The sequence below is a fragment of the Misgurnus anguillicaudatus genome, chromosome 4 (genome assembly GCF_027580225.2).
Source record: "Misgurnus anguillicaudatus chromosome 4, ASM2758022v2, whole genome shotgun sequence".
Lineage (NCBI taxonomy): Eukaryota > Metazoa > Chordata > Actinopteri > Cypriniformes > Cobitidae > Misgurnus > Misgurnus anguillicaudatus.
Window position 1 is genome coordinate 24,728,557 of NC_073340.2, and position 24,021 is coordinate 24,752,577.

The following is a 24,021-nucleotide window of genomic DNA, read 5'->3' on the forward strand; positions in this document are numbered from 1 at the left end:
GCGCGACTAATAAAACGGTGACATCACTGACTTCGCGACCAATGGCACTGCGTGTCTAAATTACAGGTCCTTTACTATCTGATACACGGGCACCCTACAATGTTTCTTCCCAAAAACGTGTGAGGATTGTGCCGCGCTTTTACGCACGGTGTTCTTGGCAAATCACACATACATAGTGGCTTCCAAGAGTCTGAAATTAAAAATCTGAGGTTTCTTTACTTAGTCCATGAATGAAACAGAACACTTTGGGGTTATGAAACATAAAACAACAAAGTTATGACACTATATTTTTTTTGTAACATACAAAATGCATCAAGTTTGCACAAAAGTTGAATATATAATGAAAGTTTCATTTAATTTTGGTATGTTGTGCCATCCAAAATCTCTTCCCTGTCATGAGCTATGATGCTTTCTGCTGAATGCAATCTTATTACCTCTGTGCAATAAAACCCTTGAGCCTTTGTCATAAAAAACGTATCATTATTTAAAACTTTAATCATACTTAAAGCAAAATTATACTTCTCTCTGCATATCGAACCATTCCCATGCTGTTATTATTTAATGACACATAAGGGCTGAGATACTAAAGCCATTAAAAAAAGTGTATAATTCTATAGTGTACTTTATTTCTTAACAGTGCCAACTTTCCTAACATCTGGAGCAAAACACACAACAACACCGCTTGACAGCACGAAGCAATTAAAGAGGCCCCTGTACCGATACGGTGCATGTCTGCAAACACACAATGCCCAATTCAGTTGTTCCATAATTTCCACCATGTCCCAGGACTTTCCTGGGACAAATCAGCACCAGCCCAGCTATAAAAAGAGCCAACAGTGCGCCACTTGCTTTTCTTACGAAACCTAAACAGCCTGGGCGAGAGATGTTTTTCTAGCAGTAGGAAGCTGTTACTGTTGATAAGATCATAATTGCAGCTCCTTATAGCAGAGAGGCAGGCGGGAACATTAGACTAATGCTGCAGAATTTCTCCTTTTTCATTTGCATTCCTGCAACGTAGAAGAGCAATTTAATCTTTTCTTCTTTTATTGTTTCGAAAAAGCCAATAGGTAATAGTAACTCAAAAATAACAGTTGCTTATTATTGCACAGACTTAATAATAATGTGCCGACACTTCTATACGGTCAACCCCATTGTTTGATCTATCAGATAAAGTCCTGGGACTCTTGTGGACGGAATGATCTCACTCTTTCTAGGCAAGCCAAAGGAAGTCTACATGTTGCCTGCATGGCGGCAAGCTCTGTAAAGGGTGCATAAGTAATATTGTGTATGGGGTTATGCAATTTATGTATCCTACACAAAGATTGGTGCTAAATAGCACTAAAAGCTCGTGCTATATGGCACTTAAAATGGTTGCCCTATGATTACAAGCCATTGAACCACTTTTAGTGCTATTTAGCACCGTGTGTAAGTTTTATTCAGGTACCAGCTGTGGGGAATGCATTCTGGTGGTGATGACTGAAATGACATGTATTTACTGTAGGGTCTGGTTTTACATCGCCAGCCAATGAAGTCACAAGAATGGGCATGTTGGGTTGGATGACTTTGGCTATAGTTACCTAGTGAAATGGTAATTTGGGATAACATCATCCAAACTTCATGCTAGTGAATTTTGGAGCACAAATCGGTTGAATCAGTGTTGAATGAGACAATGATTTTATCTTTCGCTGGCACTAATGGTGTAAATGAGGATTTGAGCAAGAAGCTAATAATTTATACAAATGTAATTATCATTATGAATTTCTGCTTGGTTGAACACATCTTACACTACAGCCGTTTGAATGCAATGTAGATTTAAGTAAGCCAGTGCTAATACACTGTCAGAAAAAAACTGCACCTTTTTTTGTGTGGTACCGGTTCCGTTTTGTACTTTTACAGGTATACTAAACATAATATAATGTTGTACATTTTGGGGTACAATACTGTACCTTAAAGGAATATTCCACTTTCTGATCATTTACTCACCCACATGTCATCCAAGACTTAAATGATGTCCAGCATCAGATTTTTTTAAAAAAGCCCTTGAAGCCATTTTTTGGCACATATAAGATTAAGGTCTAGTACTATAACCATTATTTTTAGAGGATTTAAAAAATATTTCCTATAGAATTATTTACATTTTTTAGATTATCATTATCAAAAATTATCATTACCGCAACATAATATGACATTAAATGTATGCATTTACAAACTCATGTTTCGGTAATGAGAACTAAAAAGTTGTCTAGGTACTAGGACAAACGAATTTTCAACTTTATCTGAAGAGAAAAAATAAGAACTGCTTACCTGGTAGCCATCTTGAGTGTCACAGTCAATTATGGGCTTAAACAATTATTAAAAATTGTTGCGGAGGATGAGAAAATTCTTCTTGGACACATTTATTTTCCTTATTATTGTCTCTACATTTAGCAATGATCACCAAATGCCACATGTTTCTTTAAGGTGAATGTTTATAGTACAACATGCACTGAAGCTTTTTATTTTTTAGATTTTTTAATTATAAATATTTATTTCCATGTCAAAGAACCCAAATCCAGTCATGGACATGTTGCGGTAAAGAAAATTTCCTCCTTAAATGTGGAAAAAACAACTAAATTGGCTTGTATGATGTCATTTGAAATCATGTGCAAAATAGTGGACTTTAGTGGACCTCAACAGTTTAGTGCAGTTTAAAATTGCAGTTTTAATGCAGCTTCAAATGGGCTTTAAAGGGGAAATTTCACAAGACTTTTTAAAGATGTATATCTTTGGTGTCTCCAGAGTGCGTATGTGAAGTTTTAGCTCAAAATACCCCACAGATAATTTATTATAACATGTTAACATTGCCACTTTGTAGGTGTGAGCAAAATGTGACATTTTGGGTGTGTCATTTTAAATGCAAATAAGCTGATCTCTGCACTAAAACATGGAAAAAATCTGATTTTCATGATATGTCCCCTTTAAACAATCTCAACCGAGGCATAAGGGTCTTATAGTGAAACTTTCGTCATATTCAACAAAAAATAAATGAAAAAATTGATTGGGATTTTTTTAATGAAAGTGGAGTAATCCTTTAAGGATGTGTACCTTTAAAGGTGCAGTTAATGGTTTTGTACCCCTAAAATTTAAGGGGTACAAAAGTTTTTTAAGGTACACAATAGTTCTTTAGGGTATAATATTGTACCCCAAAACGTAACATTTCAATGTGTTGTATACCCATAAAGAGACAAAAATGAACTTTTGAGAGACAGAAAAGGTCTTTTTTGTAACTTTTTTTCTGATAAATGATAAGCAGCATGTGGTTTTATGTAAAGTAACAGTGCAGATTGTATAATTGAATCAAAAGGTAAATATTATATTTTTTTATCTATAGCAGTTAAATTATCTTTAGCTTTCTGCCATTTTAATGAAATTAAATCCCACAGCAATGGAGTCACAGCAGAATATACATATAAAAATATTGGATGATACCAAACAGTATACTTCTAATAAACCTTTTGTATATTTAACCATTTTTAATGAAAGATTATACTTTGATGACCTTAAAAATGCATGTTTGTGTTAGCTTTAAGGTGACAAAAATAATAACGTAATAAAAAAAGTTAAAAGTTATATTTTGGATTATGATTATGAGTTTTGAAGCGTTTCATTAAAATAATTGCTGTATATTTTCATAAACCCTGCATGATTATTATAGACTGGTAAACATCTGTCTGTCAGCTTCACACCCCATATGTTTCATACATTCCATACATTTTACACTCCTGGCAAATGTCAACCTATGGCTGTCTTTCACAGATCAAAAACAGCATCTGTCTTCCTTTCCTAATGGACAGGAGGTTCAAAGGGTCATTATCTGAAAAAACAGCAGCCCTGGCTGTTAACCTCCTTAAAAACATGTTTGTTCGTTCTATGGGGCCTTCACCTATGCAAACATAAAGCATTTGTGCCTACATGTGGATCTTGATGTATAGATTCGGGCCTTTGGCCTTTCCTTAAACGGATCTCAATTAACTTTCGGCTGTTTCATTCCGCCTTTCTAATTGCTAAAACAATTAGATTGCAGTTAACACATCAGCTGTTAGGATTATTATGATAAGGTCTACCATCCAGTAACAACTTTAAGCTGAATCAAACATGATTTTACAAATATAAATGGGTTTTGTTAAGCCTGACAGATAGCTGAATGAAATTCATCAAAGTTTTAATGATGGAACTCTGAACCTTGTGAACTCTCTGTTTGCATTGAGACTGTCTTGATTGATTTTTTAGCAAACTTCATTAAACAGAATACTGAGTGATGCTTGTCTGTCCTAAACGTGTCCTTGCTATGGTTGCTCTGGGGGTTGCTAGGATATTCACAGTGGTTTCTGTGTGCTTTTAAAGTTTAAGGAACCCACATTCTGGACATTCTGTTCACAAGATATGGTTCAGGGAAAATATTTAGACTTGGCCATACAAGGTTTGTGATGCTTTAGTTTAGATTGATCAGGAGATTGTAAACATCTTAGTCTGGCTGGAGTGTTCTTGTCTGTAAAAGTGACTGAGTAAAAAACAGGTTTAATAATTCTGTCAGAGAAACAAGATTGAACATTTTTGTCAACCCTCAGTATCACCAAATGAAAACACTTGACGACTTGACTTTAATTTAGTTCATCTTGTTTAACCCTACATCAATTTCAAATGATTACACATAATAGGTCCAAAATGGACAAAAATGTACCTGCCTAAAAACGGTCATATAATATCATTATATACTGTATATAAAATTTTCCACTTCATTTTTTTGCCAGCCTCATTTTTGACCAAAACATTTGTTCCTTTTGCAAAATTTTAACCCTTTAAGCACTTGTTTGTTCTTATAATTTAATGAATTTGTTTTAAATATTTTCCATATAGTAAATACTAAACAGATTTTTATCTAATATTTGAATACAGTCCTGGTTATAATTAACAACAACATTAATTTTGATGCATTATTATTTGTTAAGGAACAGTGCCAGAAAAAAAACTCACACATAAGTCCATAGAGCACAAAAACTGTCATAAAATATTATATATTCATATTTTTCCACTGACTTTTTTTGCCAGCCTCATAAAAGGAAAACTGTATTTGCTCGATAGGCCAACCATGAAGAAATGGTATCATCAGAAGAAAGACAGTAGACCTACTTTGAAATTTCTAAATGTTTAATCCTTGCTAACACTGTTAAAAGTGAAAGTTGGATCACCTTAAAAAATTACTTGAGTTGGTAATGCCTCTGAAGTGTTCTCACTTTAAGTGAAAATTTTAAGTTGAAAATGCTTAAATATTTTAGGTTTTACGAGTAATTTTTTTTTACCTTAAATTTTGAATAAGAAAATTTATAAAGTTTATAAAGTTTATAAAATTTAAAGGATTACTCCATTTTCTAAAAAAAATTCAGATAATTTACTGTTCAGTCGAGAAGAAATTAAGTTTTTTAAGAAACATTCCAGGATTTTTCTTAATTTGATATACTTTATTGGACCCCAACAGCATGTGTGATTTCAACGTATGCATTTATAATTGGAAATTTTATCTCATTTTCTGCTGAAATTCTCATTACCGCAATGTGTCCGGCTGTGTTTGAACATGCGTTATATTGTAATTTAATCAAATTAACACAAAAATATTAAGAAAAAAAACAAATGGATGTTTTGCTAGACTACTTTAGATGACAGAAAAAAATATTTACTGAATATTCATGTATAATAATAATGAAGAAAAATTAGAAAAATGATGTTTCCATGCCTGATGTTCTCATCCTCCGCAACACTTTTTAAAAACAGTTTAAGCACACATACAGAATGTTAATAAAGTTTGATTTTGAGTGACCAAGCACATGGACCAGTTACTTCAAGATGGCTACCAGGTAAGATAATTTTTTTACAGTTAATTTGAAATATTGTCTTGTCAGAATGCTTACACGACATTTTGATTATCATTACCGCAACAGATGCTTATTAAATGTTAATTTAATTAATAGAAGCATAATACTTTGATTTTAAATGCATGTGCAGAATCTCCAAATTATGTTCTTTCAGGTTTGTCATGTCATTTTGAAAATATGTCAGTGTTGATGTTTTCTGACTGTTGCGGTAATGAGATTTTTTAGGACTAATTTTTAAAATTATGTTACAAAAAGTGTTAAATGATAAGTAAAAGTTTAAAAATTAATGTTCCCATTTACTCCAGACTTTGTTTTTCAATGTCTGGTGGGAAAAAAAGTTAATTTAAGCAATTTTTACATTTTCATGCTTGACATTTTTAAAACCAAGTTTTCGTGAGAATCACCCAGGTGCTCTTTAATGCTATTTGAACATTTTAAAGAGGGCACCTATTATGGCCTTTTTACAAGATGTAATATAAGGCTCAGGTGTACCCCAAAATGTGTTTGTGAAGTTTCAGCTCAAAATACCCCACATATCAATTATTATAGTATATTCAAAATACCCCTATTTAGGTGGGTGCAAAAACACGCTGCTTTAATGCCTGTAACTTTAAAAGCAAATGAGCTACTGCTCCTCACTTAGTTACAAACAGACAGTGAGCGCTTTCAGTTAAAATAGATCTGATTAATACAGTCTGAGACAATAGTATCTAGTGCACACAGTACAACTCACTGAGGGTGGAAACTATGGTAATGCAGGACTGTAAGTGGGCGGGGATTTATCATTGTAACCTCACTTTTATAAGGGAATCAAAACGGCATGTCTAATGGTTTCACGGGGATTCAAAAACAAGGAGCGGGTGGATTTTTTTTAATTGTAGGGTGGTTGTGTTCACACACTGCCAACAAACAAGTCCAAACACCTTGTAAAAGTGGATTTTGCAAAATAGGAGCCCTTTAAGGAGTGACTAACAAGAAATACTGGCTATATTTGAGTATTCACATACCCAGATAGCAATCTGGCCTGGAGTCTATTGCTAACTAAATACCTTTTGATGCCACTTGGACAAGGTGTGCATGAAAAGAGTAGCCATCCCACCCGTCTCTTGCATTCAAATGTTCATTTTCTTATCTCTCCCACTAATCTTACATATTGACCCATGCAAGGCTCCACTTACATGCTTTCCAGTTAAATATTAACCTGTTGCACAGTAATTGGCACAGCAGTTTCTTTGTGATAATAAACATTTTGATGCCATTCAGTGTTTGTGAGATTCTGAAGATCACTTTCAGCACAAACAGCATATATTAGCTCAGCTTTACAGGAATGCTGAGCGAATAATGCCAAGGAAATGGAGCGTGGTGGCAGTGCTGGTTTAAGACAGCTGAGCTGGAGAGCATATGGTGAGCAGGTGTATGTGTGTGTGAACTGTTATTAAAATGAGCGTGTGGTCAGGGATCAGTGCCAGACTCAAACCTGTAGTTCAGGTCTTATAAACAAACACCAAATCTTTATTGTGATGTTAATGTTCTGGATCAATATGAGACCTAAATGTGTCTTAAACGCTTTAGTGATGTAGGGGTGGTTTCCCGGACAGGGATCATCTTAAGTCAGGACTAGGCATTAGTTTAATTATGAAATATAACTAGTTGAAATAACCATGCCTTGCGAAAAACATTACTTGTGTGCATTTTGAAGCAAAACAAAGGGCACTGATGTATTTTAAAGAGCAGCTACCGTATATCACTGCTAAAAAACAATAATACAATTCATGTGGTTTATGGTTAAAAAAACACATTATTTTCCACATACTCCAGATTTCACTTTCGTCCTAAAACGCACATATTTTAAAAGCTCTGTGTCCCAGCTTATTCTGTATGTTTCGATTGGTCTGAATATCAGCCGGAAATGTGACGCTCCTTACCATGTTTTTTTATGTAAAAATTATATATAACAGAGGTATTCAACCTTTTTCAGGCCAAGAGGAGGAGCAATGACTCCCTACATGTATCAAATTAATACTGGATGTACTTTGTTATGATTTGCAGACTTCGTTTATAATTTCACTTCACTTTAAAAAAAATCTAAAGTTTAGTTTCATGTGCTCACGTGAAACTTTCATGTGCTCACGTCACGCGAAACCTTCATTTTTTTTTAAACGTGATAGTTTCACGTGCGCGCAAAACTAAACTTTATTTAATTTTTGCTCCATGTCCCCTTAGGGGCTCCGTATAAGTTTGATTTAACAAAAAATTCAGCAAAGTATTTTTTACAGTGTATTTTTGTTTAATGCCTACGAACGAGGATTAGGGCCACTGGTAAAAAAAATTTTGAATTCTGACTTTAATCTCAGAATTATGACTTCAATCTCAGAATTCAGAATTATGACTTTAATCTCAGAATTCAGAATTATGACTTTAATCTCAGAATTCAGAATTCTGACTTTAATGTCAGAATTCAGAATTCTGACCTCAATCTCAGAATTCTGACTTTAATCTCAGAATTCAGAATTGTGACTTTAATCTCAGAATTCTGACTTTAAACTCAGAATTCTGAGAATAAAGTCAGAATTCAAATATTTTTTTCACCAGTGGTCCTAATCCTCTTCTGAAAATGCCTAATTTCATCTTTCCAAACATTTTTTTATTCAAACAAATAAAAAATTTTTTTTACTGGAGGACTCCAGTAGTACCACCATGAACCCCCTAGGGTCCCCGGACCCCATGAAATGTTTAATTCCAATGGTCGACTGCTAATATTATTAAACACTGATATTCTTTTAAAATATTAAATCTCTTCTGTTGTCATTTCCAATGAATCTATTGGTCATTGGTGTATAGTTAGGAAAATAAAATGCTAGACACATAAATGCTGGGAAAATAATCTTTATTAGACCACAGCATCCAATTAATCTGTTAAAGTGCAGAATTTAAAGCCTGTATAAAAGAGCTGCCCTCAGCAGGGGGAGAGAGAGATACAGTTTTTGTTGTTTATTAAATAGTTTATAGCCAAGGCAGCTGCCATAGAAAAAAGCAAGCAAAAAGAACCAAAACAAGTTAAGTGACCATCACCACAGCGACTTGAAAATCTGAAAACCTGGTCTGATTTATATTTCATGCATGATCTTCGAGCACATCTACTGTATGATGCATCAGCTTGCTTTGCAATTCCCCTTGTTAATGCCTAACCATTCTGACAGGCTATTATTTTAAGAAACATTAATGGCTTGATGTAAATGGGTCACATAGGAATGCCACCACTAGATTTCCAACCAATAATTCATTCCTTATAAAACGTATTGCTCATCAGAAAGGCACTCAAGCCTGGTAGAAAAACAATAAATAATGTCCATTAAACAGCATTAAGCCTGACTTAACTTATCTAGAAGATTTCCTTACAGTGAGAAAAAATAAATATATAATTCAGTATAATTTAAATGCTGACACTGGCTACATTTTGAAACTACACTACGTAATTTCAGTCATTATTGGAGTGAATAAAGATGGCTAGTAATGATAATTAAATATTATTAAGAAGGCATTACACAATCTTTATTATGTGACACACATCTCTCGACATACAACAGAAGCACTGGGTACAAAATATTGCTGATGAGAAAGAGGCACTTCGTCAATATTTACCCATCAAATCAAGCTTATAAAATAGTCCGTCCGAAATAAACTGGAGGATGATATGAGCCGGTTTTAAAAAGCATGTTCAAGCGTCACCGGAACAGCTCCTTCCTGATGGGTGGAGCCAATCAGGAGAGGTTGTCTGAAGGACACCGCCTTCATCATGCAAGCCCCACCCTCACTAAGGCAGCAGTAGATCCAGGCATCGAGCGTCAACGTGGGGTTCGGGGAGAGAGGGACTGCCGGGATTGATGAGGCGATGACGATGGGTTCTGAGAGATGGCGTATGTTCCCCGTCACATCCTGACCCTCCAGGAGCCATTCATTACCTGCAGGGGAATAAACATTTCAGTGTGCGGTCAAAAGCATTTCCTGTAATGCTTTTGGTTTTACTGGCTGACCAATTGGGTCTTGTAGCACCTGGTGTTTGGATGCAAAACAATACTAGTACACCACCGCCCAATACTTTTGAAGATTTGTGTTGGGTGGTGTATGTAAAGAATGCATAATTATAACAACAACAACACATTTGTACGTCAAAACAACTTTAGCACTCCTGTCCGTTTCATACTGTTCTGTCCCTCACCGGACATTTAATGCATGGCCCCCCCTATTACATATAACTGTTTTTGAGGTCCTGATACCATCACGCAGCAAGGATTGGAGTGGTTTAATGGGGCAAAAAAAGTCTTTATGCAATGCTTCTGCACTGCAGTGTGTACCAGGTGTGTGTCAATGGCCTTGAATCAAGGGCAGACTACAAAGACAAATGCCAGATAGAATTAGGACAGTGTCCAATCAAACGATTCCCAGTCAGGCAAAAGACAGCAGAGGAAGTGAGAAAAGATCTATGGGGATGAGTTGGAAGAAACAGAACAACCGTGTAAACACTAGAGACATAAATTTACTTTTTCATGAAGGGGTTACTTATCTCAGGGCCCTTTATGCAGGGATGTCTTTATTTAACCATCTAGAAACATACCATGTCTCATCATTTTAGGTCAAACACGGGACCACATAAATGTTTTGACATGAACATAGTTTAAGCAATATGTATAAATAAGGCCTACTTCTGAAAAAAGAATTCACCCAAATATGAAAATTCTCTTTATGTCATCCCAGATGTACCCAACTTTCTTTTTCATTTCGTTCAACACAAATAATTTTATATTAAAATGCTGTCATGTTATCTTTCTATATGCACTATATATCTACACGGAGGAAAATAAGTATCTGAACACCCTGCTACTTTGCAAGCCCTCCCACCCAGAAACCACGGAGGGGTCCGAAACCGCCATCGCAGGCGCATGTCCACCGTGAGAGACATGTTAATATTTGGTACAGTAGCCTTGGTTTGCAATAAGAGAGGTCAAACGTCCTGTAGTTTTTCACCAGGTTTGCACACACTGCAGGAGGAATTTTGGCCCACTCCTCCACACAGATCTTTTCTAGATCAGTCAGGTTTTTGAACTGTCACTGAGAAACCGGAGTTTGAGCTCCCTCCAAAGATCTCTATTGGGTTTAGGTCTGAAGACTGGCTAGGCCACGCCAGAACCTTGATATGCTTCTTACAAAGCCACTCGTTGGTTATCCTGGCTGTGTGCTTCGGGTCATTGTCATGTTGGAAGACCCAGCCTCGACCCATCTTCAATGCTCTAACTGAGGGAAGGAGGTTGTTCCCCAAAATCTCGCAATACATGGCCAAGGTCATCCTCTCCTTAATACGGTGCAGTCACCCTCTCACATGTGCAAAAATCACCCCCAAAGCATGATGCTTTCACCCCCATGCTTTACAGTAGGGATGGTGTTCTTGGGATGGTACTCATCATTCTTCTTCCTCCAAACACGTTTAATTATGACCAGAAAGTTCTATTTTGGTCTCATCTGAACACATGACTTTCGCCCATGACTCCTTTGGATCATCCAAATGGTCATTGGCAAACTTAAGACGGGCCTGGACATGTGCTGGTTTAAGCAGGGGAACCTTCCGTGCCATGCATGATTTCAAACTATGCCCTCTTAGTGTATTACCAACAGTAACCTTGGAAAAGGTGTTCCCAGCTCTTTTCAGGTCATTGACCAGCTCCTCCTGTGTAGTTCTGGACTGATTTCTCACCTTTTTTAGGATTGTTGAGACCCCACGAGGTGAGATCTTGCATGGAGCCCCAGTCCGAGGGAGATTGACAGTCATGTTTAGCTTCTTCCATTTTCTAATGATTGCTCCAACAGTGGACCTTTTTTCACCAAGCTGCTTGGCAATTTCCCCATAGCCTTGTGGAGGTGTACAATTTTGTCTCTAGTATCTTTGGACAGCTCTTTGGTCTTGGCCATGTTAGTAGTTGGATTCTTATTGATTGTATGGGGTGGACAGGTGTCTTTATGCAGCTAACGACCTCCAACAGATGCATCTAATTTAGGATAATTAATGGAGTGGAGGTGGACATTTTAAAGGCAGACTAACGGGTCTTTGAGGGTCAGAATTCTAGCTGATAGACAGATGTTGAAATACTTCGCAACTTTTCATAGATTGTGATTCCTGGATTTTTTTTTTAGATTATGTCTCTCACAGTGGACATGCACCTACGATGACAATTTCAGACCCCTCCATGATTTCTAAGTGGGAGAACTTGCAAAACAGCAGGGTGTTCAAATACAATACTATGTATATATAAATGGTACGAGTTTCACCCGCGAATGACGCGAGTCAACTCAAAATATTCAAGTGTCCAACTACACATGAATAGCGCGACTTATTTGTGTCTGGTGTGAACGCACAGTAAGCTAGGGTCACATTTGGAAAAAAAATTTCTTTAATTTATGACTTTGTTACCCGCCCATTGGTCCATAAAAACAAGTAAAGTGATGTATATGAATTACATAAACATAATACCTTTAAAGGGGTCAAAATATAGAAACCTAACACTCATTTTCAATAAAACACAGAAAACACATTAACAACATTCACAGAAAGCCACCCACAAACAAGCACTTACAGTACAGCGCTTAACTACAGTCGATCAATCAAAGTCAGACAGGACTATTAATCGAGGTTACAGAGCCTTCAACGCCCACTCATGTCTATTTATTATATAAAATCTCTGTTCCAATTATGCAGAATAACCCCTTTTTGTCCCTGTAACTACGGTCACCTGCGTGAACTAATTATGTGTTTGTTTATTGGATGGTAAAGCATTCAGATATGAAGCTCAGACAAACAACCAGGTTGTGATGAGCAGCAGTCTCTGATGCCTGGACTGATTATCAATCCTGGAAGCGTTTGGGTGGGATTGGAGCGAAGAAACACCGAGACAAATGTTGCAGCAGACGGACAGAGAATGAGGCAGAAATAATGACGAAAATGAAGATAAAAGATGCCAGGATTACAGAGATGGGAAAAGTAAACTAGAATGAGGGGTTGACTGTGTGTCAGGAAGCATAAAGGAATTGTTTATATATCCTTGGATCGTCTTACAGTACGGCCAGCTGGTCTCTGAAACCTGCTGAAAATGTGTGAATACAACAATCCAGTAAGGAACACTACACTGCCCCACAAAGGCAAAACGTTGTAACTACACCCACATTTAAAATGTGTGAAATCCAAGAGACTTTGGGTGAGAAACTGACAGAAGTTTAAGTCAATGAGCTGCATTGAATGTGAAGCGCATCAATGGGTTCAATTACAATCACACAACAGTAAGTAAATGACACAATTTTCATTTTTTTACCTTCTGCAGATAGGCTCCAGAAACTAGGAGCTTCTTCAGTCAGTTTGGTCCCGGCTGGTAAAGCCAGTTTTAGTAAAAGAGTGACAGAATGCCCCGCAGATACCGTGATGGATGGCATTGTAAGGATCGGGGCTGATTTGGGAAGCTTGGGAACCTTTTTCACCACAGGTTTGCTGGAGTCAACCTCTGATTTCACTACAATAGAAAACTAATAGAGAAAGCCAAATGCCAGTGAGTCGCTTTTAAAATGACAACTGCATATATGCAAGCAACTCGCATATGAAACTCACCACAGAGACCGCTTTGGTCTCCAGGTCCAAAACTTTGATGCGATGGTTGTTGGTGTCTGCCACATACAGAAGCTTCTTCCCCTCATCCACGCACAAGCCTCCAGGTTCATTGAAACTGGACTCCAAGAAATTTGGACCAAGCTTATTTCCAGCCTCTCCTGTGCCTGCCAAACCCCTGCACTGCTTTGTCTTTGGATCCACCACTTTGATCTGCAAAAAAATCTCTTTATTTATTCTTATGGTAGTTTAATATTAAGCAATACTCCAGCCAAATTTAAAAATTACTATGTCCAGGGTTCCCACACCTTAGTTAACATCAAATTCAAGGACCTTTCAAGGACTTTCCAGGTCCAATCCTCTCAAATTCAAGGACTAAATGTGGGGACACATTTTAGAGAGCAAGGTTACAGCGTGTTACCTTTAAAGATACATTGTTATTGTTCCCTTTCAAGGGAACTCGCGCTGCGTCACTGCAGTGACACTTTGGGACGCCTCCAAGGGTGAGTGCGTCTGAATGTGTATATCAAATTCAACCAATGGTGAGGCTTAACGACAAAGACAGGGTGACGCGGGATCCAGGAAGTATATCACTATCTGAAATATTGCCAAAGACGACGTTACAGGGATGCAAGAAGTATGGCAAGGGAGACGCAGCGCCTCGTTCCCTTCTCAGGGAACAACAGTTGCATACATAACCCAAGACGTTTTCATTTGTCAAACACAACTATGCAAAAAAGCATTTTGGTATGAATTAACATTCGCATACAGAAGAAGCATTTATAGCGAACAGTTTAGCCCGTGTGCTTAAAAAGAATTTTTATGATATTATCCTACACTATAGAGGGAATAATGTGGATTTTTTTCCAGAAAACTTCTTGCATGAAATAGATTCACAAACTTTCAATGACCCAAGGGAACCCTGTAGGTCCATCATCTTTCAGAGGAACACATTTGGAGTCCCAAGCTTTTAATGGGAGAAAACATGGATAAGGTAACAACTTCTGACTTTGAAGCCCATAAAAGTGCATTCATCCTTCACAGAAGTAATCCACATGGCTTCAAGTGGTTAATAAAGGTAGTTTGTGGGTAATCGATGTGATGTTAAAAATATCCATATTTCAAACTTTATAAACTATATTAACTAGATTTCGGTAATGACGCCATCTTGGACTCAAGCAATTCACGAGAGTCACTGCGCAACGTACCCATGGCAACCATGCTCACTACACGGCAAAAAATATTTTCAAGAATTTTTTTTTGTATTTTTGTCTTGTTTTCAGTAAAGGTATAGAAAAATTCTTGAATTAAGATGCTTCTTCTTGATGAGCAGAGTTACCCAGGAAAATAAGTCTTGTTTTTGGACCAGGTATGTCAAGTTTAGGTGATTTTGTGCATAAAACAAACAAAAAAATATACCAATGGGGTAAGCAAATTTTTCTTGAATTTAGTGTTTAAGAAAAATTTTCACGATTTTTTGTTTACGCCATTGGCAGGTTTTTTTGCTTGTTTTATGCACAAAATCACTTAAATGTGATATTTTTGGTCTAAAAACTAGACTTATTTTCTTGGGTCGTTTTGCTCTTAATTTAAGAATTTTAATATATTTATACTGAAAACAAGACAAAAATAATAACATTTTTTTCTTGAAAATCATTTTTTTGCAGTTTACGTTAAAACTCTTGCGTGAGTCCAAGATGGCGCTGTTACCGAAAGCTAATTATTGTAGTTTATAAAGGCATTGGAGCCATGTGGATTACTTCTGTGAAGAATGCGCTGTTTTGAGGTTTAAGGTCAGAAGTTGTTCCCTGATCACTGTTTTCTCCCATTATAAAGATTGGAGGAGATCATGGGGTAATTTTGATATAGTTGGCTGGAGTATACTTTTTAAGTATGAGTAAATAACGATTTATTTATTTATTTAAGATGCCATGTGGTTGATTAAATAATGCAGTGCAGTGTTATTGTTTAATTTGCGTCTGTTGTTTTTGCCTGCCAGAAAAAATTCCAAGTATTTTTTTTTTTAAAAGGACACTTTACTAAATAAGCTGTGTTAGAGGTTTTAGCAGCAAAATACAAATAAAAAACAAAATATTTTTGCTTTGGTTGTCAGCAGACTGACCTTGTGGTTGTAAGAATCAGCCACGTAAAGGAGGCTGTTGCCCTCATCCCAGCACACTCCCAATGGATGCTGCAGTTTCGCGTCTATACCCTTGCCATCGATGTCTCCAAAGGCAAACAGGTTCTGTGCAAAACGAAACAACTTTAAAAGTCATGCACACACAAGATACAACTAATGAAAATTTATATGAGCTTTTCTGTATATTTACTCATCACAGCTCCATGTACAAACTGATTTCCCAATTGTCTCAAAGGAGAGGAGAAAGCTCATTAATCCAAAAGCTAAACATGCCAAAATCCAATCCATTCCCTGCCATAAAAAAAGTCTACTCGACAGAAATCTAGCTGTCTGAGGAACTGCTCCAAGGAATGAAGAAAAATCGACTAGCTTCATTAAATGATAAAAATTCCCCCACAACTTAATTTATTAAATGTCTCCTTGCATTACATAAGGCTTTGGGATCTCGTACTGCCAAATAAAAATGCTTTACACAGCATGTGATGCTTACAAATCTGAAGTGCAATCATTTGCAATAATTTATGATCTCATAAAAATTCAAATCTCTACATGTGGTGCGCTTCTCTTAAAATGAACTGGATAACCATCCTGAAAGTCTTCTTATCTGATTCATGTTATATTTTTATAGTGTCTGATTCAATAGCACTATATAGTGTGGATCAGGGGTCTGATGAATTACAAATAAATGTGGAGTTTAATATCGCCAATTCTTAATTATTATACAAGAGACTTTCTAAAAAAAAGAAAAGAAAAAAGTTTTGGAATCTCCAACTGAAATGTATCACAGTGAAATGTACTTTCAACATTTATTAAAGGGACACTCCACTTTTTTTTTTTGAAAATATGCTAATTTTCTCTAGAGTAAATATTTAACTTTTACTATTTTGGAATCCATTCAGCTGATCTCCGGGTCTGGCGCTACCACTTTTAGCATAGCTTAGCATAATCCATTGAATCTGATTAGACCATTAGCATCACGCTAAAAAATAACCAAAGGGTTTCAATATTTGTTCTATTTTAAACGTAACTCTTCTGTAGTTACATCGTGTACTTAGATCGACAGAAAATTAAAAGTTGCAATTTTGTAGGCAGATATGGCTAGGAACTATACTCTCATTCTGCCGTAATAATCAAGGACTTTGCTGCCGTAACATGGCTGCAGGAGGCGCAATGATATTACATAGTGCCCGAAACTAGTCCTCTGCTATTGAAAGATACTAAGGGGACTATTTTCGGCTGCTGCGTAATTTTATTGCGCCTCCTGCAGCCATGTTACAGTAGCAAAGTCGCTTATTATAACGCCAGTTTGAGAGTATAGTTCCTAACCATATCTGCCTAGAAAATCGCAACTTTTAATTTTCTGTCGGTCTTAGTACACGATGTAGCTACAGAAGAGTTCAAATAGGAAAAATATAGAAACTTTTTGGTTATTTTTTAGCGCAATGCTAATGGTCTAATCAGATTTAATGGATTGTGCTAAGCTATGCTAAAAGTGGTAGCGTCAGACCCGAAGATGAGCTGAATGGATTCCAAAACGGTAAGAATCAAATGTTTTACTCTAAGGGAGCTGGGAAATGAGTATATTTTCAAAAAAAGTGGAGTGTCCCTTATAGTCCATTCATGTTATAATACATCAAACCGTAAAACCTTCAAAGAGGGTGAATACTTTTTATATTCACTGTAATTTATTGCATAAAACCCAGTTGTTTGGAGGCACCTATAACATGTTACGCAACTGCGATCGGCTCTGTACACAGCAGGTGCGGCTTACCAAAGGGTCTCTCTCTCCCCCCACCACGTGTTTGACTGCTCCGTCTTTCAGGGAAAGGCTACGGATGGTGCTGCTCTCACTATCCGCGATGAACAGGCACTCCCAAGGCTCTTTTGGAGCCAAAGCCAGGCCAGACGGTTGAGCCAGACCCGCTTTATGAGGGTATGCGTTATTTCTGTTCTCCTCGTTCCCACTGCCCGCGAAGCGCACACACGCTCCTTTTCTGCAGTCGCTGGAGGAGATGAGATAAAGTCTGATTAGCGTGATTACATGGAATGGCTGAACATTACCTCTTCATTTGGCTGACTTTTAAACGAGAGCCGGATTCGTGATAAAACGCATTTAATATCTACCATTAACATCTAATAGCGTAAGAGCTTATCAGACTTTGAGCAAAAAGTCGGAGCCAAATAAAGTCTCATGTGTCGTCTGTGCACAACAGAAGAAAATGTTACAACAGCACTCAAAGTGAAGAAATGATTTTGTTTCGTTTCTGCCAACAGCGCGTTTGTGTGGCTGCCCAGAAAGTGACATCATTTGGGGAGTCTCACTGTTACTTTGCATGTACATTGCCTCGTCTGTCCTAAACAGAGACGAGCTCACCTCCCTTTGGGAAGCTTCCCGTCCTCCAGGAAGAGAGCCCAGATCTGATGCGTTCCTGCCATGGCTACCCACAATACATCACCGCCTGCATAAACAAACACAAAATAAGTAAACATTCTGGGCTTTCTAAGAGATATTAATGTTGGTTATCTTGCTAAACATAACAGAATGAATTTTCAGTTGAATGTGTATGAAGCAAACGTCGTGCAAGGCTTAAACAAGGTTAAACAAGATGACATTGAGCCTCTAATATGGTATGGACGACCATTGTATTTCATCATACCTTAGTGAACTGCGTGACCGTTCTCATTATTAGAGATCACCGATGCATGCACATTGCACAGACATTTATTTTAACCCCGCTAATCAGTATTCAGTAAAGCAGTCTGCTTGCATCTATATAATGTAACATAAGGGATTTGAAATAGGTGTCCGACTCGACCACTTGTCACAAGAGCTACTCCCACTACACTGTCATTTACTCGCCCTCATGCAGTTTCAAAAGCATGACTTTCTCATTTTCCGGCGAAGTACCCCTTTTTCCTGACATATTCAAAATGTTCACCAACATTTATTCGAACCTTATTAAAGCTTTAAAGTCAAATCAGTTTAAGTACATCACAAAGGGCCGCTGATACTCAAGAGCATTGCTTTGCATTTCCTCGATGAGGAATTCGGAATAAGGGTCTCTGTACTTACTGCTGCCTAAATAGCTGCCTAATGGTACAGCGCTTATCAGAGACAATTTCTCTTTTGGGCTGGAACCTAACCACATGCATTCATGAAAGAGCGAGACAGAGCGGGGGAAAAAGAGAGAGAGTGAGAAATAATGGCTGAGATGGAGAGTAGGGGAGCAGAAAATTTCAAAGGGATCCGAGATGGATTGGAAGGTAAAAACCGAAAGCGGTCCACAAAGTAGATGAAATTGGTGATAAATGGCCAAAAGCGCTGGCGCAGGATTTCCACAAGACAATTACATTTTGATTGGAATAAACAAAAGAAGAAGTCAAACAGGCAAAGATGGAGCAGACTTGTTTAGCTGGGAGGTTAATGTAACATTAAAGAACCATCTAAATGATGAAGAAGAAAATATTGGTTGATAATAAACAGCCAAAAGAAATGATCAGTAAAAGTTTTATAATACACATTGGTTGGTAATAAAAGCTAGGGCTAATCGATCGCTCGAGTACGTGAACTTGGCATCGTCAATCAATCATGAAAATGATGACCGTGTGGGTTTATTTATTTTTTCAATTTTTGTGGTTATGGCAGCATTTGGATATCTGGTTAGGGTTACAAGCACCTGTAATAGTAAAGACTGGGTGCGTGTTTGACGTCGACGTAAGCTTCGCAAACCGGCGTATGACATCAGTATCATACATGATTCAAAAGCTTCCTATGCGCACGCCCGCTGCGGCAACCCCACCGATCCGCGCAATGCTGAGAAGCCGAACACATCTCATATCACTGAGGCACTATAGAGACCTGAAATAACCTGAAACCACGTCCACCGGCGGGGGGACAATCCATCCGTCTCCATTGATTTTGTGTTGCGAGAAGCTGCCTCCTCATTTCTGGCTTATAACAAAAAGCGGAGTGGTGCATGGAAGCTGCTGTGTGACAGGATGTACAGCTAATAAGCAAAAAAAAAAAACAGAAATAAGTTTTTATAAGCTGTCGACCCCCCCAAAAAACGAGCGTTTAATGACACAAAAGTGGAAACAGGCAACTTTTTATAGTACTAATATTAATAGAACTGCGCCCACTAGGGGGAAACGTAGTCGGCGATCGACTTTTTTCCCCTTAAAGGCTGAGTTTTACGGCTCGACAGCTTATAAAAATGTATTTCTGGGTTTTTTGGCTTGTTAGCTGTACGCCTTGTCACACAGCAGCTTTTAGGCATTATTCTGTTTTTAAGTTTTATTTGTAAATAAGCTTTTATAAGCTGTCGACCCCAAAAAACGAGCGTTTAAAGGGGCCATGGCATGAAAATCTGACTTTTTCCATGTTTAAGTGCTATGATTGGGTCCCCAGTGCTTCTATCAACCTAGAAAATGTGAAAAAGATGACCCAGTAACTTAGTTTTGGTAAACCATTCTCTACAAGCACATGAAAAAGAGGAATTATGAACATTTCTATGGTATTAAAGATTTTAATCTTATTAAAACAAAAAACTCTACCATGATACATATCGTTATCATGATATAAAATGAATTCTATTGTGATAGAAGATTTTGGTCATATCGCCCACCCCTATCACGCAGCTATTCCTGTTAAAACATTTATTTCATTCATAATCTAGTATGTGTTCATTTTTCTGTCACAGTCTCTTCAAAATTAAGAAAAAAAATTTTTTCACCATGACGCGCACGCCCCGCCCCTTTGATTGCTCCTCGGTTCCTCAGTTAATGGAATACAAATTTTTCAGACCTATGGATTAATCGAAAAAAAGGCCTATAATAAAAAGTAAATTTTTTTTAGGGTGCTATAATGTTTGGCAAGGTGTCCCGCACAAAAAGTGTCACGATTTAGTTTTAAAAATGAATTTTCCAAAACTCTGGCCCTTTAAATAAAATAACCATACAGTAAGCAGTCTTTGCTACTTTTCATGTAAACACCATCTGCTATAAAACAGTGCTTACAAGCTGCAGGTTTACCATCAGGTTGAACAGTTGTTGCTGCCCCATCCATCAATAACAGCCTTCTGCAAAGTCTGCACTACACTGTAATGGGTTCGCAAAACAATCTGTGCTGAAATATTCTACACATACACTAAAAACTGAATGAAATGGAAAGCAACCTTATTTCTTTTTAGTCACGATGTTAGTCACTCGATTTTAAAGGTGGGGTCGGGGTCGTATTACCATATTCTTAATGTGCTATTAAATATGACCCAGTCTGTAAAAAAAGCAATTTTTTGTGATTTACCACAAATTTTCCACATAAAATCATCCTATAATGCAAAGGACATTCTGTAAATAAATAACCTTGATATCTTTAGTATTGACTGAGTAAGGTCACGTCAAAGATTGACATTAAAGTGAAATCAATGATTGAAATCAATTTTGATGCTCCTCATCCCATCATTAGATTACGAGACTTCAGCCCTGATTTCACAGACAGGGTCACTTATGTGTTTTTTGTGTTTAGGAGGAAAAATTAGATTTTTCATTGTATATATTAAAGCAAGAATAAAGTAATAATACACATTTTGAGAAAGTAAAAAAAACAGGGACATGAGGAGATGCCTAAAGGCACAGGATGCCATAAAATTTCATTTAGATAGTAAAAAAACACATGTAGGAAAGCTGTTCTGGCTTTTCTAAGAAGAGATGAAATACACAGCAGGGATATCAGTGAATGTGCTCCAAACACACTCTTCCTAAATCAAACAAACACCGCAGCTCCGGCACAGACCACATTAAATATCTCTCTCTGCTAATGCTAACCATGCGTATTTCTTCAGCTACTGCTGTGATGTGAACAATATATCTACATTTACATTGCCATTTATGCATTTAGCCGACGCTTTTAGCCAAAGCGACTTACAGCGCATTTACAATTTACATTTTTATTAGCAAGCGTGTTCCCGGGAATCAAACCTTTGACCTTTGTGCCGCTAATGCAATGCTCTACCAGTTGAGCTATACATGCATACTAAATTACTAATGACTTGAAATATAAACATTTTTAATTACATTTACGAAGCATGTTAAATTCAATTTTATAGACTTGTTGGACTCATCTCATTTTGGGCAGTTTCATTTAAAGAAATTGGCTTTTAAAGACAAAGAGCCGAAGCAATTTGTTGAAGGCACAGTTTATTTGAAGCCACAGCCACATGAGTGCTTATGATCACTTCAGCTTCCTTTTCTCTGGTTTTGTTTAGGTTGTACTCAGGCAACACCAAAACATTCGGCTCTGTGTATCTGGCCAGCAACCATCAGACCACACAATTTACTTCAGGGCCGCCCCACACAACAAGAGGCCATTTTAGCAGAACAAAGCTGTTTTTTAACCCAACACTTGTGAAAATCAAAGGCGAGTGTGGTATCTACAAAGAGAGGACTTCTGAGAACGTTTTGATGAAAGATTGCAAGATGGACAGGGCAGATAGGCAAAAGATGTGAAGAATAAGCGAGAGAGAAGGAGAAATAAAAAGGCTATAGAAATGCTCCCGGCAGAATAATAAAACAGATTCAGATATTACATTTTATGAGTGAGGTTGAAAAAGGAAGACGTGTGACCTTATTTTTAAGGGAAGGAGCAGAACATCAAGACCACCTAAACCGAGACTAAGACTTCGAGGGGCCGAGATCAAGACAGTCAAGACAGAAACAACACCACCAAAAAATGGATGGAACTATTGTGGGCCTTTGTATTAATTTGTGGACAGGTTTCTTTTTGGACAATCCCCCATTTATCTCTTACCGGCACAACAGTAACAAAAGAAATCAAATACAAAATAAGTCAATGATTGCTTTAAAGGCAGAAGTTTTACATCCAATCACATTAATCAGTCCTTCCAGAAAAATGAAGAGTTTTGTTGTGATTGTTGCGGGTAAAAATCCTTGATCTTGCGACACGTTTTCTTAAAAAATGCAATGAAATATGCAGGATATTTCTGCCATTTTATGTGACGAAATTGCGGGAACTTGCAAAAATTGCGGGAACTTGCATTGAATCATGTGATCGCATAATCGTGTTTTTCTAGAGGGACTAATTAATGATGTTAACACACAAATCATACAATGCACTAGCAATTTAGTGTAATTCCCACTATCTGGGCTATCTGATACTGTCTCGTTTATACAGGCGTTGCAGCTCCCCCTTGTGTTTTTTAAAGAGTTGTGCAATCATTGCGGTGATCTGAAATCATTGTGATGAGGTCAAACAATCGCTAAAAGATGATTATTTAATGGTTGTTACAGCCATAATTGAGACCAAAGACAGTCAGTCAAGACCAAGACCAGTCTCGAGTACTACAACACAAGGTGGAGGTCTGTACCTGCGTTGCCAAGCGTAACATCCCAGGGAGAGCTAATTGGCTGTTGTGGTCCTGGTGCTCCGCCTTCTTTATCGGTGCCTTGCACCCCGATGCCAGCTAAGGTTGTGACGTTTCCCTCTAAAAGATCAATCTGGAAAAAAAAGAGAATAATAATAATAATAAACAAAAATATTTGTTTTTAATGCCCTCTCAGATTTAATGAAACCATTACAATATGAAGTGGATGGTGCTAAATGAACAAAACAATAAACTTTAACTTTATTTTGATTTTATTGGAAACATACATTTGGCAAACAACAGTGTGTTGATGTGTATTTGTTGAACCACTTTTGTAGTAATATTTTGTCCTTTTGCCAAGCCTCCTTAAATTCTTCTCAAAGCTGAGATTCAGTTTATAGTCCAAACACACCAACACAACATGCATACAAAGTTTTTACTGCATTTTTAGTAAAATGTTTGAATAAAGAGCAAAGATGACAGTTGGCCACTACAGTATACCTTAAATCGCTTTGGATAAAAGCATCTGCCAAATGCATTAATGTTATGTAAATGTCTACGTAGACTGATTTTTCAAGGACAAATGCAAATGTGTGATGGGTTTCTTGTGTCTGAAGCACCAATCGGTGTGAATGTAGGTCAAGAGCTGCCAGCAGAATGTCTGTCTTGACCTGATTTTACTAATTTACCTTTCTAATAAGGTGGTTTTCGGTGTCAGCCACGTAAACCGTGTCTCCCTTCATGCAAACCCCTTGTGGGGAACTAAACTGGGCTTCGGACAAATTTCCATCTCGCCTTCCACTTGAGGGACCTATAAAAAGAAACAAAGCAAAGATAAAACTGTCCAAAGCAGCTGAAAATAGCCTGGAACATTCTCCAAAGCCAAAAGTAGCAGCTTTATTATAGTCATGTTAACACCTGGTACTAGCACTGTTGGTGCACAATACT

General features: G+C 37.3%; 1 protein-coding gene across 3 annotated transcripts in view; it reads right to left on the reverse strand.

Annotated features, from left to right (window-relative positions):
* Window positions 1-8,779: 8,779 nt before the first annotated feature.
* Window positions 8,780-24,021, reverse strand: part of nhlrc2 (NHL repeat containing 2) — a 174,414-nt gene continuing 159,172 nt past the window's right edge. For all 3 annotated transcript variants that reach the window (XM_055175998.2, XM_055175999.2, XM_055175997.2), the window contains exons 4-11: window positions 23,763-23,884; window positions 23,077-23,206; window positions 18,069-18,153; window positions 17,466-17,697; window positions 15,677-15,799; window positions 13,558-13,767; window positions 13,268-13,475; window positions 8,780-9,871 (exon numbers count right to left, since the gene is read on the reverse strand). In XM_055175998.2, coding sequence (XP_055031973.2) covers window positions 9,615-9,871; window positions 13,268-13,475; window positions 13,558-13,767; window positions 15,677-15,799; window positions 17,466-17,697; window positions 18,069-18,153; window positions 23,077-23,206; window positions 23,763-23,884 — 1,367 coding nt within the window. In that variant the 3' untranslated portion in view covers window positions 8,780-9,614. The remainder of the gene's footprint in view (window positions 9,872-13,267; window positions 13,476-13,557; window positions 13,768-15,676; window positions 15,800-17,465; window positions 17,698-18,068; window positions 18,154-23,076; window positions 23,207-23,762; window positions 23,885-24,021) is intronic.